Source organism: Rhyacophila brunnea, unplaced genomic scaffold (assembly GCF_057557595.1).
Source record: "Rhyacophila brunnea isolate RB1 unplaced genomic scaffold, BYU_Rbru_1.0 scaffold_22, whole genome shotgun sequence".
NCBI lineage: Eukaryota > Metazoa > Arthropoda > Insecta > Trichoptera > Rhyacophilidae > Rhyacophila > Rhyacophila brunnea.
The window spans coordinates 31,700,380-31,716,618 of NW_028232882.1; the positions used below are offsets into that span (position 1 = coordinate 31,700,380).

Genomic DNA, 16,239 nt, shown 5'->3' on the forward strand with positions numbered 1-16,239 from the left:
TTTAATGCTTTTTTCTAAGGAATTATTGACCCACCCTCGTATATTCTTAGTTCAATAAAAACAAATAAGTATGACTGATAAAGTTTAGTGTGCATTATTTATGCTGGATATTAACAGCCTACCTCCACCCTTCGCCACTGACGGATAGTATTCACAGTCTCAAGTAAAACAAAAATTCTTTTGAGCCCTCTCCACCGTAAGGCCGTACTTCATCTGATACGGCTCCACTCTCAAGCCTGCTCCTGATCTGTGCCACAGACGAATTAACTCGCCAAAGCATGTATGTCGCGTCAGGCCACGGACGAATTAACTCGCGGGTTCTTGTAAACGTCATAACTTCTGAATAAACATTCTGTGTATATTTTCTAAACAATATTTATCATTTTAGTGTGAAAATATTCACGATTAACTCGATAAACATGTTGTGTTGGTAAGTTTTCACAAATATTTATCATTCTGTTCCTATTTCATATTTTTTAAAGGATTTATTTTATTCTGAAAATAGCTGCCCAATAAGTGTCCACCTAGTAAAAATTGGCTGGCAGTGATAAGTGATTATAAAGAACTTTTAATAATCGAAGAAGAAGAGCGAAAGCCCAAGCAATGGAGCAATCAACTTGAGATTGAAAATATAAGATCCCAATTATATAATAATTATGTATGCACGTTGTTTTACGGTTATTTAAAAAGACAGATATGCAAATGATATGTAATTTAATTTAACAAATAATAAAGAAGGGGCATCGCATTAGCATAAACATTAAATATGCGTTACATTTCAGTTGTTACAATATTAGCAGTGGCAAGTACAATATTTACGAAAATTTAATGAAATAACGCAATGTTAAATAAATTAAATTTTATTGTGTTCCACATTTTTTACGCTTTAATTGCCAGCAACATTCATATGGAATTATGTATTTTTTTTTTATTTCATTACTATACTGCTCAAATAATTGCTGCTTACTTTTGAATGATAATAAGACACGAACTTTCACTTGAATATATTACTTATTTACTTACAAAATACATACTGCAAACATACTATTTTTACTTCCTGGACTTTGTTTAGTATCATAGACAATAACTTTATGTAATTATTAAATGAATAGAAAAAAATTCTAGCTCCAAACAAAATAATTCTTGCGCAGTTATTCTTAAGACGATACATCAGTGGAACGGCAAATAATTTTCAACTATACGCGCGATGAAATTTTGGACTCGCTGGCATTCGGAGAGAGAACGTCGAGCTGGGAACACGTCAATTTGTTTCGTGATGGCGACGGGGGTATTAATTCTTAAATCGTGTAAAGTGACTAAAAACGTTACCCATTTACTTGAAAAAGAAAACATGTCAATGAATATATTATTATTGTTACTAATAGAATAATAAACAGAACATTAAATGGACGCGGATTTATATGACAAATTATATTTCGTTCGGCATACGTCATTTGCACCTGCGACCTGCAATCCGCGCATCGCCTAGCCATGATCTTTTTAGACCATGCCTCAACTGAGGTATAGCCTTAACAGTTAGCGCTTTAGCACATTCCCAATATTTTCATTTCAAAGGCATTCCATACACAAGGCTATCCACAATAATTGGTAAATTCGTAATACAGCAAAAATTTACGTTGGTAGACATGTTGGTCAAATTCGGGTATGTTCGTGCCGGCGGATACCCAAGAATTTTGTATTAAAACATCATAACCTACAAATTCATTAGTCATGTCATTGCGATTGCAACACAAATGTAATTCCAGTAAAACAAATATTAAGTTACTGCTAGCCACTTGATATATGACAGATCGTTTCAAAACAGTTGGATCTTTCATCTCAATTCTCAATATGTAAAATTGACGTTCTCTATCTCGCTCTAAAAGTTAACACAGAGAAGAGAGGGGCTGTTAAAAAATAGCACTTTTTGACGGTTCAGACGGTTAACTTATTGTAATAATTAACTGCTTGAATACATTAAGTGATAATGTGGTATATTTATCACATGTAGCTCTTTTTGGTTGTTGTGATATGCTAGAATTGCCTTATTGATCATTTTTAAGGTTAACTATCTCTAAAATATGACATCTCTCAATTATCTTCCATACCCTTGCTCACAAAGACTGTGTCCACCACTCCTCCGACAAAAATAGTGCACAAAAAATTTTGTCAGTCATACTTACATATTAATTTCAACTAAGAATACGAATTGTAAGATGGTAATAGTTAATTTTTAAAACTCAGTTAACCCTCCCTAACCAAACTATAATAGATAGAAGACTGTTTTAATCTATTGAAGTTTGGTTTAGACAAAGTTGAATTGTATTTTAAAAACTAACCATCAACAATTATTATTATTTATATTCTAAGCTCAATGAAAACAAGTATGTAAGTATGACTGACGTCTAGTGTGCACTATTTTTGTCGGATCTCCACAGCCAACCTTAACTCTTCGCCACTGGTATCCGCGATGGGAACGACTGCTTTTAGCAGAACTACTAACTACCATCATAAATATATGAGCCACTGTGAGTTTGGCCGCAGTAAGGGCGGAATACGCAGCGTTAGACAGTGTGGTCATGTGTCGAATTTGGAGCGATTTGCCACTTCTTCCATCACCCTCCGGTGCCACCTCTTCAAAATATGTCTTCAATAATAACTTTAGTCAAATAGTGGCTCTTTTCATAAGTATTATTGCTCTAAGTAACCACGTTACAGAAAGAAGTCGCCTTCAAATATGGTTGAAATCAAAATTTCCTAAAATGAGTCATCCACGAAGAACCACCTCCAGTGCAGTAGCTCCATTCTATTGGTGGAAGCAATTAGAATTATTCTTGATTGCTGGATGCAAAAATATCAGTTGAGCACACGCGCACGGTTACATGTAAATTGTACATAAAACATTTCACCGTAGCACAGTTCGCCGTGAGCTTTCTATCGGAAAGAAATGACCGTATACTATACGGTCACCAATTGTATTAGATTCAATATGAACATTAATTCAATTTTCATTGCAGATTTTGGCAAAATTCATGAATTCAAGAATGATAACCTAACCTACCTTAACCTGGCCTAACCTAAAAATAACATAGTATATCGGCTATTTTCAAAATTTGTTTGCCGCTGGCCGACAACCGTAAGGCCGTAAACTGACATGAACCGTGTTTTTGACATGAATTTTATCTCAGGACTATAGGACCCAAAGATGTTGGACGGTCTTTAATATACGACCATATATTTCCGATACAACATTTCACAGTAAAGTGTGATACAGCAAACTGCATACGTAGAAATATCCGGACACGCAAGGCGCACACCATCCAGGGAACATTGGTCAGAATCACTTCAGCAAACAAAATGTTAATTTGGTCTATAAGACATTTTATCACCTCGCTTACTAAACTAAAAGCACGGTTTACAAGACACTTATAAAAACCGTGCTCATTGACGCCTGAACATTAAGTCTGCAAAATGAATGAGCCTTAAACATTTTATAAAGAAAAACCCTCCGTAGTATCTATGGACTAATCAGCGATGACAACAATTGGAAGACGAAGATACATGGCTGAGGTCTAGTCTGTACCCTGGCTAGGTCATGTACACTGTATGTATCGGCAGAATAATATCAAGCAATCTAATACTGCTACAATAAAAATTCACTTTCTCTATGGGGCATCAATATATAACTGCCATATGCTAGGGGTACAAAGTTGGAAGGTGATTGTTTTGGATAGTAACAGGGGAAGAGAGTTGATGGAGAATGCCAGGAAAACGACGGTGCTAGAAATAATGCTAAATGATTTTGTTAAAAACTAGGAACATCTATAAATAGTATGAAATTATTGATCTGTAATCCTAACTAAATTTTGTATGAAAATAACTAGCACCGCTTTGAGGAGAAATAAGAAAGAAAGAAAAGAAAATCCATACAGAATCTTGATGTCGTTCAAAGCGGAGACCTAAGAATATGCTCGAAAAAATTGTCATGCATCACACGGTGTTACTATAATGAAACAATTTAACCATGAACATGTGCAGATGCGATTTCTTCTAGTGAGCAGAAATTAATCAGGGCAAATGTGGTTATTAAGTAAGTATTGGTTAAGCACTAAAATAGTGGACTGTATTGGCATCAACAATATTGCATCGCAAACTATCTAACTTCACGGTAATGTAATACGTTTATATCACTGTTTAAGTATGTATTGTTATCCATTTATGTTATAATTGTTTGCCTACATCCAACAGGCAGTCTTCACCACTTACTGCAGTGGGCTATTAGTATCAATGATAACTGATAAATTTGTAAAAAATCAATTGATTGCTCAAAATCTTTAAAGCAGAGACATATAATAATAACACAACTTCTACATCTGTGCAGGTGTTGTAGTTGTTAGGATGTCTCTGAAGAAATGGGTAACATCCACTTAACGTTAAAAACATCTGTTAATATAATTTTCACTCCATAGAAGATCATAAATGCTACACTTAGGAACTAAGACGGTAATTAACTAAATTATACCTGGTATGTTGTCAACCCATGCGAGGCTGGTCCACTCGAGTCTTTCCTTCTGGTACTCCTGTTGCTCCAGCTTGAAGACATGCTTGTTGAAGTGGAATTGCAGACTCTCGTTGGCGTAGTTGATGCACAGCTGCTCAAATGAGTTTTCGGCCAGATCCTCGAAACCGAAGATGTCCAGAATGCAGATGCGCTGGGCATCGTTCGTGCCGCCTCGGTGGACTATCGAGTTCACGCGGGAGACCAGCCTGGAATTTAGAGATGGATAAGTTAGTATTTCTTTGTTTATTAATCTTCATTAGACTAATAATTACGCTTATATTGAATCGTTTATAAGGTAAATTCGAAAGTGGTCACTAGTACAATTTATAAATACATTCGTTACTCGGAATAATTGGAATATGTATTTACATTTAAAACACTATTTTGAGAAAGTTTCCTCGCAAAAAATGTGTAATTGTCCTAGGACCGCATCCTGAAGCAGGCCCCAAGGCCAGGATCTTTAGCGGGTCCCTCCACCCATCGCTACTACTAAAGTGGGCAGTAGGATGCTCTACAATCTATAGAAACGTTTTCTAAATGGTTTTTCTGGTAAAATTAAGGGTATTCGGTGTATTTTTAGCGATTTTTTTTGTATTATTAAAATAAATCCACTTAAATTATGGAGTTGTCAAATATTAACACACGATAATCAAATAAGTTGAGCAAGTGGCTAACATCCATTTCTCGTAAAAAAAAAATCTGTTAATACAAACCTCTACTCTGTGGAGGCCCATATGATCCTATTCGGATCGGACATGGTCGGAAAAGGCTATACCTCAGTTGAGGCACGGTCTATAAAGATCGTGGCTAGGCGATGCGCGGATTGCGGGTCGCGGGTGCAAATGACGCATGCCAAACGAAATATAATTTGTCATATAAATCGAACATGCGTCCATTTAATGATCTGTTTATTGTTCTATTAGTAACAATAATAATATATTCATTGACATGTTTTCTTTTCAAGTAAATGGGTAACGTTTTTAGTCATCTTTACACGATTTAAGAATTAATACCCCCGTCGCCATCACGGCACAAATTGACGTGTTCCCAGCTCGACGTTCTCTCTCCGAATGCCAGCGAGTCCAAAATTTCGTCGCGCCTATAGTTGAAAATTATTTACCGTTCCACTGATGTATCGTCTTAATACTCTTCAAGTAAAATAGCGCCGCAGACGACTTTTTTCCCGATTAGGACAAATTTGGATGTGTGTTTATCTCACTTATCAAGTTGACCAGCTAGGCTAGAGCCCTGTCACCCCCCCCCCCTCCACCCCACCTATGCCTAAGACCTTAACAATATGTGTCGACCGTAGTGGGATTTCTCGAATTTCTATAAAATGTCCCAAGGGTTCCATCAAACAAAAAAGGCGATTTCGTGTACCTAGGTATATGTTTTATTATAAATTTCAATTTCCTTTTAAAATGTCACTTTCCTGAAATTTATTCTAAAACGTGCAAGTACAGTGTGTGTCGCAAAGTCAAAACAATGACAACACTAACTACAACGCAAGGTTAAATTTATTAAAACCTAGGTTCATAGTAAAACAATGAAACATACGTCAATTTTTACATCGATAAATTAATGTGACATAGTAACTAGAATTAATAAAGGTGTTGTGACATACGTCATATTCACGTCGTGACCCACTTAATCAGAAAACAACTTAATACTTATAAATTTTTCTATAAAGTCGATTGTATGCAAAACAATACATTTTTTTCGGCCAAGATTAAAATTTTTATAATATTCTAATAAATAATTGATCAAGTATTTAATTTTGTCCCATAGAACCGTCATACAATACGTAGATATGATATAAATTTATAAAATAACATCTTATCAAGATCTCAAGTAGAATAATAAATAAGTAACATCACCTCTCTTGGCTCACTTTTAGAGCGAGATAGATAGTTTGGACGGTTTAAACGGCTAACTTATTGTAACAATTATTATAATAGGTACTTCAATACATAAATATAATAAACTACCGTCGATTGCCGCTGATGCGTGGCTGATGATGGCTGATGCCTTGTGTATAGAATAGATGCGTTGATATCAGTATCAAATGATGCTTCGCGAGATTTTCCAAAAAAAACCTATCGACATCGATAAAAACTACCGATATCGAAAGAGAAGTAATGATACTTTTATGACGGCCCTAGTATTAAACCCTTTTCGGCTCCATCTATCTCATGGGTGGCCAACCCGCGGCCCTCGGGCCGCATGTGGCCCGCTGGGTGTCAACTTGTGGCCCGTGGAGCAGTGAGAAAATAAAAATAATATCAAATGCTATCGCTAGATGTGCTAATTTCGCAAATTGAGATTCGATATTGGCTCAAGATTTTTAAAATCACCGTGTGCTCTTTGCTGCATTTGTTACGGCATTCTCTGTAAACGTGAATTTATTACTAGGAAATTTACAAATGGAACATTGTGAACTATGTTGCGATGAACAGTTAAAGAAGAAATTCCATCAGGTTGGTTTGGAAGAGTTTTTCAAAACATATTTGGACAAGGAGAAATATCCTGCATTTTACAAACATGATCTAATGATGACTTCGCTATTTGGAAACACTTACACGTGTGAACAGCTTTTTAGTCGGATGAAGCATGTCAAATCCCGAGTGAGAACACGAATCACTGATGTGCATTTGGAAAACTGTTTGCGTGTAGGAACAACCTCACTCGAGTTCACTTAGTTCTGCCACATAAATCAAACTTCTCACTAAAATTTATTATTTTTATATTATTTTGTTTATTTTTTATTATTTAAAAAAGTTTAATGTAATAAATATGTTTGATTCTAATTTTTGTTTTATTTTATTAATATATATAATACCTATATATTTCTTTTTTGTTTTGCATAAAAAAATCGGTTTAGCGCCCGGTAGGAAATCTCATTTTTAGAATCTGGCCCGGCTGCTGAAAAGGTTGGCCACCCATGATCTATCTGAAGCAGTGCTGCCAACCGTACTATAATTATAGCACAATACCTACTATAGTGTTGAATCCACGAAAAATGTTAAATACTATAATTTTACGCAAATATGCCAAGGATTCGAGACGAAAAATGTTCCTGTACCTACTATAGTTTTTTTTAAAATACTATAATTTTTACCCTTTTTATTATCAACATAGAAAAAGATGGCAACACTGATTTGAAGGTTTCCTTCGACGCCTTTGCCGTATACCGAATGCAGGGTTGCCAATATAATACCAATATAAATTAATTATTGTATAATATTAAAATAATTCACCGATGACGTAACAACAAAAAACAGGGTGTTCCAAGAATGTAGCAGAACTATAAATAAAAACAAGTCGTGTTAAACGGCATTGTTTGCCAACGAGTTTTATATTTCTGATTCGAATGAATGGACAATGAAAAAAGTATTCATTTGTTTTTTTTTTGTGTCACAATTTGATCACATTACAATTATTACGGAATGTAGTTACTACTGGCATTTCGCTGCACCAATTCATTTTTCAGTTTTGTTGTATTTTATTGATAACAAATAACATTCATATTGACGATATTTTGCAATATTTTTTATAATAAATCAAGCGTGAATGAAAAAGAAATCATTTCGTTTTTAAACACATTGTATTTAGTCAGTAACGGATTAGGGAGTGACAGATAGATGGGAGGTGTCAATTGGAGCCGAAAATCAAATACAAACCAGAAAATTTTATTCAAATTTTAAGGAGAAAATAACTTAAAAATCCTGTACTTGAACATATTCGTACATAATTTTAAAACATCTCATTCATATACCAGAAAAAATCTTTTTGTAGAAAAAAATACGATACCCGACGTGACTTGAACCTGTATCAGCTGTATTCGCGCCAGTGTGCTTTCCAATTAGCCTAGGGGCGACGATTTTAACTAGTAGTTGTCACATGAAATGCTTATCGAATTGCGGTATAATGTTGGCTATTGGTTTTAGTATATTAAATTAAGTAAGGCAGTGACGTCCCTAGACAAAATGCCACCCCTGGGCAGCGCCAAAATGTCGCCCCATTTTTTTCAGTATTTTGTATCATCCGTGCACGTGTCGTTTCTGGTCAATATGTACGTCGAAGGGCAACGGAAGTAAACTAGACATCGCAGACTCAACAAAAAAATTACAGCCCTGTTAAACCTTTTATGTTAATAAATACATTTTGTTTCCAACCAGTGAGCTGATTTTTTAATGGAAAGATATTTTCGTTATTACTAAGTTAAGGTATCTACCTATTTCTATATATACCAAATGATTCTCCTCGATTTGCCGCCATTCGAGTAACTGCCGCCCCAAGCGACGCTCAATCCGCCTACCCCCAAAGTTCTCAATCGAATGGGAAAAGACCGAGAAGTTCTGCATAGTATCAAAACCAGGAAACTACAGTACCTAGGCCACATTATGAGAGGATAAAAGTACAGTATTCCCCAACTTTTCATTCAAGGAAAGATCAATGGTAAGCGTAGCAAAAGACGGCGCCGCATGCATTTAGTGCAGCTCCACTGAACGGTTCCGGGTAGCAGATGACAAATCTAAGATCGCCTTGATGGTGGCCGACCTCCGCTACGGGATGGCACAATAAGAAGAAGAATGTACAATATATAGAATGCTACATTCCCAAATCCTGTGTCTTATTCGTTGAATAAAAGAAATAGTTTATTAAATCTTACACTTCACAAAACGTTAATAAATCATAATGATGAAAACTATACCTAATACTTATAATCTTCTTTGGCTGAATACTATTTTTTGAGTGACTTACTATTGTGGCTACAGTGGTCAAGCAATACCAGTGTAGCATCCCGCTCAACCCAATCAATTAACATCTTAAATGTATCCGAATTAATCAACTCAAATCAAAAGGGCTCTCACGTGTTTCACTGACCACGACGTGCCTAAGTAAAGTGTCACCCTAAAACTAAAGCAATATTAAATTGCCGCCTCCTTCCAGTTTCAGTTTCGTTATTTCTTCTCGGTCGCTCCAAAGGCCACAAAATTTCAAGGTGGTCACGATTAGGGATTCCAAACCCGGGATCCCGAGCTATTTTCGATACTTATGAATCCCGCAATTGATAAACGTAATCCCGAAACTGTTTATTACACTTGAATGGTCAAAGACATAGCTTATAATTATTATCTTTAGAATTATCTTCAAATGTGTTAATCTTGCCCATTTTTTGAATAATAAAATGCCCAATTTTGGGATCACAGAGATTATCAATATAATTTTTTATTGTAAATATTTCACTATAATAATGTCGATATAAATTATACTGATGGTTTTATAAATGCGTTTAAAAATTAATAAATGTAAAAAATCTTAACACCACTGCACATTTATGTACTGAAATATGACTATATTCTAAAACATTGGAGCAAGAGATTTAAAAGAATACTATTTTATGTAATAAAAATACTTTATGCAGTCATCAAATGTTTAAAATAAATATAAAGGATAATAAGGCTTCAAAATTATATAAATAGATTATCTACAACGTTTAAGGTATGTCCAGGACCATGCTTTGAAAATAGAAAAAAAAACTCAATTTTGACCCACGCTGAGCACGTCCGCCCTTAAAACATAGCAAAAAAAAGTTCTGGTTCGAATCGAAATCAACGGCTCCAAAATAATTAAAGGGTCTCAAGCCTCCACGGTTCGGTCCCGGTTCCATTTTCAGCTCTGGTTACATGACGTAATTGGCGCATGTATTCAATTAATAGATAATTAATGACAGCTGATTATCCATTACTCATTTTCCATTAAAATAAACACGAAACATGAACGATCAATGTTAGGAAGTATTAAAAAATCAAGGTTGATCCTCGTGAACCGAAAGAATGTGGGTATGCGATCATCGAGTGATTTTTCAATTTTATTTTATGTACAGATATTAAGTGCAGCTCGCGGATTTACAATGTGTTTTTTTTAATTGATATTCGTGTTTTTTTAATGAACAAATTAATTGCCTACCAGGGCTGCGCCAAGAATATTTAATGTGTCCGGGTACAGAAGTCCTCTCAACAATTTAATTAAAATAAAACACAATATTAGTAGGTACTAGTATTAGTTTAATAATAATCAAGACCGGTTTGATCCACTCTAATGGAACATTGTTAACCGACATCGGTTCCAACAGAAACATAAATTGTCCTGATCAGGATCAAGTCAAACCTTCCAAGAACGTCGATCCAGTGTGGCATGTGAAAACCGCGCACATCTACCTAACGACAGTCGCACGTAACCTTCGAAACGTATAGATATTTGGATGCGGCGATCGGCGAGCCGGTATAGGAATGACCAATTCGTAGGTGTATGTATGTGTCCTGGAGTAGCGTGCAACAGTAGATGTTTTTTTTTTTCAAACTAAAAAGTCGCTTTCGACCAATCTGCAGGGCTCCATTTGGCAACGAGTGTTTTATGAATAACGATGACGTCACATCGACGTATTCGACACATTGCAGGCGAGACGAGTTTTGATGTGAGAGCCGGCTTAAAGTGTCATGGATTTGATTTTTGTAGGGAACGCCGAAAAGCAGATTTGATCAAAAGGAGAGATAAAAAAGTTTACGACTTTGGATGGAGTTTTTTAGAAACACTATTTTTCTAGCTACAACACTGATTAGATTGTTCAGGTATAGCTCTCGTTTTTTTTCTCTATGGACTTCTTAAACTCTTAAAATTCGACTGTTATAAACCTATAAACATGAGTATAGTTAAGTCCCCTAATGATTATAGAACGTGCGAAGTAAATTTTCTACCTTTGGAGAAGGCACACTGTATTATATAGGTCAGGGTTGGTGAACCTTTTTACGTACTCGTGCCAAGATTTCCCAAATAATATTTTTCGAATTTGATTGAATGAATTTCGTCCTTTCCGTTTGCGCATCGATTGGTGAACATAATATTAAAAAAAAAACCGAAGAAAATAGGCATGGCTATTACGTTATTATTTTAAAATATTATATATGTAAGTTCTTATATATTTACATATTTGTAAAATCTTTGGTACAGTTCGGTTATCAGGAATACAGCGGCAAACACGTTTTGAAAATAACCGATGTACTGGATTATTTGTTAGGTTAACCTTACAAACTTAAAAGAACCGAACCTAACCTAACCTAAGCCCAAACTAACAAATAATCCAGTATATCGGGTATTTTCAAAATGTGTTTTCCGTTGTATTCCTCATAACCGAACTGTATAAAAAAATTATAATTTTTTTTAAAAAAGCATTTTTTAAATATATATAAAATAGTAATTTCTTTTCTCTTGAAAATGAAACATTCGCGTGCCATGCAAAATCATCTCGCGTACCACTAGTGGCACGCGTGCCATAGGTTCGTAATCCCTGATATAGGTACTTAGAATACACACTATAATACATCGTATCAGCAGGAAAAACAAAATTACGAATGATAACAAAGATCAACTAAATAATCAGATAAATAAAATCTAGAAAGATATCCTGAGGTTTAAACTTCTATATCTTATCATTCAAAGAAAGGTTTATGGCAAAGGGGCCCTGGCAGAATGAAAATGTCCAATATTCAAGAATCTCAATAGACTGTTTTGTGCTCAGAACACCGGCTACATGTAAATTGTACGTAAAACATTTCACCGTGGTACACTAGATCGCCACTTTCTATCGGAAAGAGATGACCGTATACCATACGGTTTCCAATTTTATTTGATTCAATATGAACATTAATTCAATTTTCATAGCTGACTTTGGCAAAATTCAAGAATTCAAGAATGAAAACCTAACCTAACAAATAATCCAGTATATCGGCTATTTGTTATTTGCTGGTATCCTGTAAAGTGTAAACCGACATAAACCATGTTTTATTTAGACATTTCAGTCCTTACTATACGACCCAAAGAGGTTGGACGGTCTTTAATATACTGCCATATATTTCCGATACAACATGATACACGGTGAAGTGTGATACGGTGAACTGCATACGTACAAGTTTCCGGACACGCAGTACACCATCCCTGTTTCGAGCAACGGTACACAGGTGTAAAACGACAATAGTATAAACATCATAGCCGACGTCCGAGAAAGAATTAATGACAGAAAGAAGATACACCACCAGGGTCTTTAACGTATTCACATTGCCCGGACTTCCCTTATAATTTTACGCAAGTATTATTATAAAACAATTAATATTTCCGGAATAAAAAAGGTCTACTGAGCCAGCACCTTCCGTATTTTCACGGTTTATTCACCGCGGCCTTACCGAAACGAATTCAAATATATGGACAACATCGTTAGTATTAAAAAATAAAAACATATATCACGCTCGCCATGTTTACTTCGAGTGTAAATTTTATTTAACTTCCGCCGGAAATATTAATTTTAAAATATTAACAATACGTTATTCATTCGAAAGACGGACTATTCCGAGACATCCGGTTGAGCAGAACGGCTGTAGCGACCTGGTTTCCACGAGGAACGATGTACGGTGTCATACTGTAAGGCCCTTCGCTCAAGGAAATACTAAAATCCGACAAACTGGTTGCTGATGGAACTTATAAACTCGCCAATGACTGATACTTCGCACACGGCGCTACTGAAACCCACTTACAATAAAAAAAACCTCATAACCTCAAACAGTCAAACCCATTGTCTTTCCTACATCATTCTAAGCTTTTTCCGATATATCTTTACGGGAATATTCTGGCAGCCTATAATTATACAGGCAGGAGAATTTATCAACATTTACCACATATTTCAAATTAAAAATCGGTTCGCCTATCTTTATCTTTTGACGTCTTGACTTCTTATTGCTTGTTCATTTCAGTTTAGTGCTACCAATTTTGCATTTTTGACGCATTTTAGTGGTTTTGGTAATATTTTTGTTGTTCAAAATTGGTTGCAGTTGCAACGTGGCATTTTTTGTTATTCTCTTTTTGAAAGGCATCAGTCACCAACCGCCTTTGTCAGATATGCTTGACTCAAGATACCCAAGAGTTTTCAGCATCAGACTGGGTTTTCGGAATAGTATTGGTTGGGCTAATTATGGTCACATTCATCCTTTCTTCCCACCTACCCTCGAATCCTTATTTATTATTATCGCAAGACCAGGGCGACTAGCAGTTACGGGTCATGAGACGACCGTGATTGCAAATAACATTCAGTTACCTCAAGTGACATCAAGAAAGTGCTCGCGTGCGGGCTTGTTATAGCTTAACCGTCGTTAATCACAGAGTGACTCAAAACGCACATGTTTGACCTTCGTTGCGCTAAATCTGATACGGTTTGAGCGAACGTCGCGTATATCGTCCATCCTGAACTTTTCAACATCATTCATGCCAAAACCAAGTGAAACCGTGACAGTGACATTGCGAACCGTCCGTTTACCAGTAGGTGAGTGCGTGAACACCGAACCGGCTTCCGCCCGGCCGGCGCCAGCCCTCTCAACATAAAAGGCCAGTGTCTGGCATCCTGTATAACTCCCCCCCCTAGATTCGTAATCCACCAACCAGCATCAACTTCAAATTACAGTCCACTGCTAAAAGCGCCAACAAGTATTATTACGATATTATAATTATGACCATCAGTTTCATATTAGATTTATGTTTTTCTTCCAGCCCGTCAGTTTGCTTTTTTTCAACCCAGTGACACCAGTGGATAGTCATCTCAAACTAGAAAGCTTTATCTACAACACTAACATCGTTTTCCCAATTCTCTACATTCACCATATAAATTTGGATATGATACATTCCTGGTGAACTCCCTATTACACTTTTTCGGATTTTACATCATTCACATTTATTGTGGCAGAGTTGTTGTTATAAAGACTTGACATAAGGGATACAAAGTGTAGAACTCATCCCTTGGAAGACATTATCCTGCATAATCTTGCACCGCACATAAACAGAAGAACAAGAAGAAATTTAAAGCTACTAAGGAAAGCAAATAAAATTCTTACCAATTGAATAGCGCAGAGTACAGTGCCTTCGCAAAGGCGTCTCGCTTGTCCAGCGCCTGATCGATGGCCAGCGGAGTGTGCACCCTCTCGGCCCTGGCCTCCGTAAGCCTCGCAGTCAATGCGCGCCTCAATCCATCGGCTGGTACCTGGAGCAGGTGAGCTGCCCATCTTACTTCGGCCTCTGAACCGACCTCTACGCCTTCCTGTCCATGGCGAAGCTGGCGCCGGTGGAAGTAGACGTTACCCAGATGAAGGATGGTCGCTAGTACCTGCGAGGGAACGAATTTGATTTAGTGGAAATGTAATAATATAATCATACGGCAATAGGAAAACAAATGGCCACTATATTGTTGAAACTGTGAAATTTGATCGAAGTACTGGTTATTGGTTATAATTCGAATGCAATATGAGAAACTGTTTATAGAAAATCATGAGTATTTCATATTAAAAAATAAACTAATACGTTAATTAATATGAACGAAATATGCAATCGAAACTTTTCATTTAGGTACTATGAACAGGTTACCACGCCGCATTAGAAGTTTAGCACTACCGCCGGAATTCGTCATTTATTACTGTAGACGGCCTTGTAGGAAGACAAACTCTTCAAACTAGCCCGCACCGCACCACACTCGGTCTTAATCAAGCATATCACGACCCCTACGTTTGGGGTTGTGAAACATCAGCAATTTTTACGCGTGGTAATGTTTTAGGAGCAGATACCCAACGCTCTAAAGTGAGCTTTGACTGAGTTTACTGAATGACGTAATTTAATAGGTGCCATGTAAGAGAAAATCATGGAGAATTAACGCAAATAAATTAATTTAATGGTATATATTATACAATACAAAAAACAAAGCTGAAACAAAACGGACATACACACGAGATCTTCATGTCCGCAATAAGACGTCGTAATTTTTTTAAATGCTATAAACTTGGCCTTTGTGGCGACCAGGTCGGACGGTCCGATGGGTAGGAAGACAGAGAAATAGTAAAAACGGTAAAAAAAACATCAGAAATCAATATCTTTACTGTATTCTGCTCAGACACCCACGTTTCGTTTACGTGGCAGCCTAAAACCAGGAAGCTAGTCTGGCTATTGGATACCATAGTTTTTAATCCCGGGAATTCTATTTTTTGTAAGATAACTTATGATTTAACAATTAGCAAGTTATTTTAATAGTTCGGTATTTTAAAATAATTGTGATACCGCTCTATCGTGAAAAAATACGTATGCAAGTGTTGGTATTTTATCTACTAACTATCAATAAGCATTTTAAGTTATACTTCTCTTAGCGCGTTTGGAAAATCAGATCAGAGTGTATTTTTGGCGTGTGACATGTAACACATAATTTATTTTTTCACACGAAAAAAAACGCACTCGATTGGATTCGAACCACCGATTGTTCGGTTATCAGCCGAACGAACTACCTTTACGCCACGGTATGGTACTGCAATCGTGACGATTATACAGTAGGTACAGTGTTGCCAACCGTACTATAATTATAGTACAATACTATAATTTTGATTCCGCAAAAAATGTAACATACTATAATTTTACACCAAATATGCCAAAATACTCGTACTATAATTTTAAATGATTCCAGACGAAAAATGTTCCTGTACTATATTTTTTACAGAAATACTATAATTTTTACGCCTTTGTACTATAATAAGCATAGAAAAAGATGGCAACACTGATACAGTATAACATTATAGTTTAGAATTGTTCCGTTGCCT

At 36.1% G+C, this 16,239-nt stretch overlaps 1 protein-coding gene across 1 annotated transcript in view; it reads right to left on the reverse strand.

Moving 5' to 3' along the window:
- The window catches only part of Myo10A (unconventional myosin 10A), a 257,780-nt gene that overhangs the window by 146,581 nt on the left and 94,960 nt on the right, over positions 1-16,239 (reverse strand). The window contains exons 4-5 of the mRNA XM_085949682.1: positions 14,500-14,768; positions 4,523-4,767 (exon numbers count right to left, since the gene is read on the reverse strand). Of these exons, the coding sequence (XP_085805808.1) occupies positions 4,523-4,767; positions 14,500-14,768 (514 nt within the window). The remainder of the gene's footprint in view (positions 1-4,522; positions 4,768-14,499; positions 14,769-16,239) is intronic.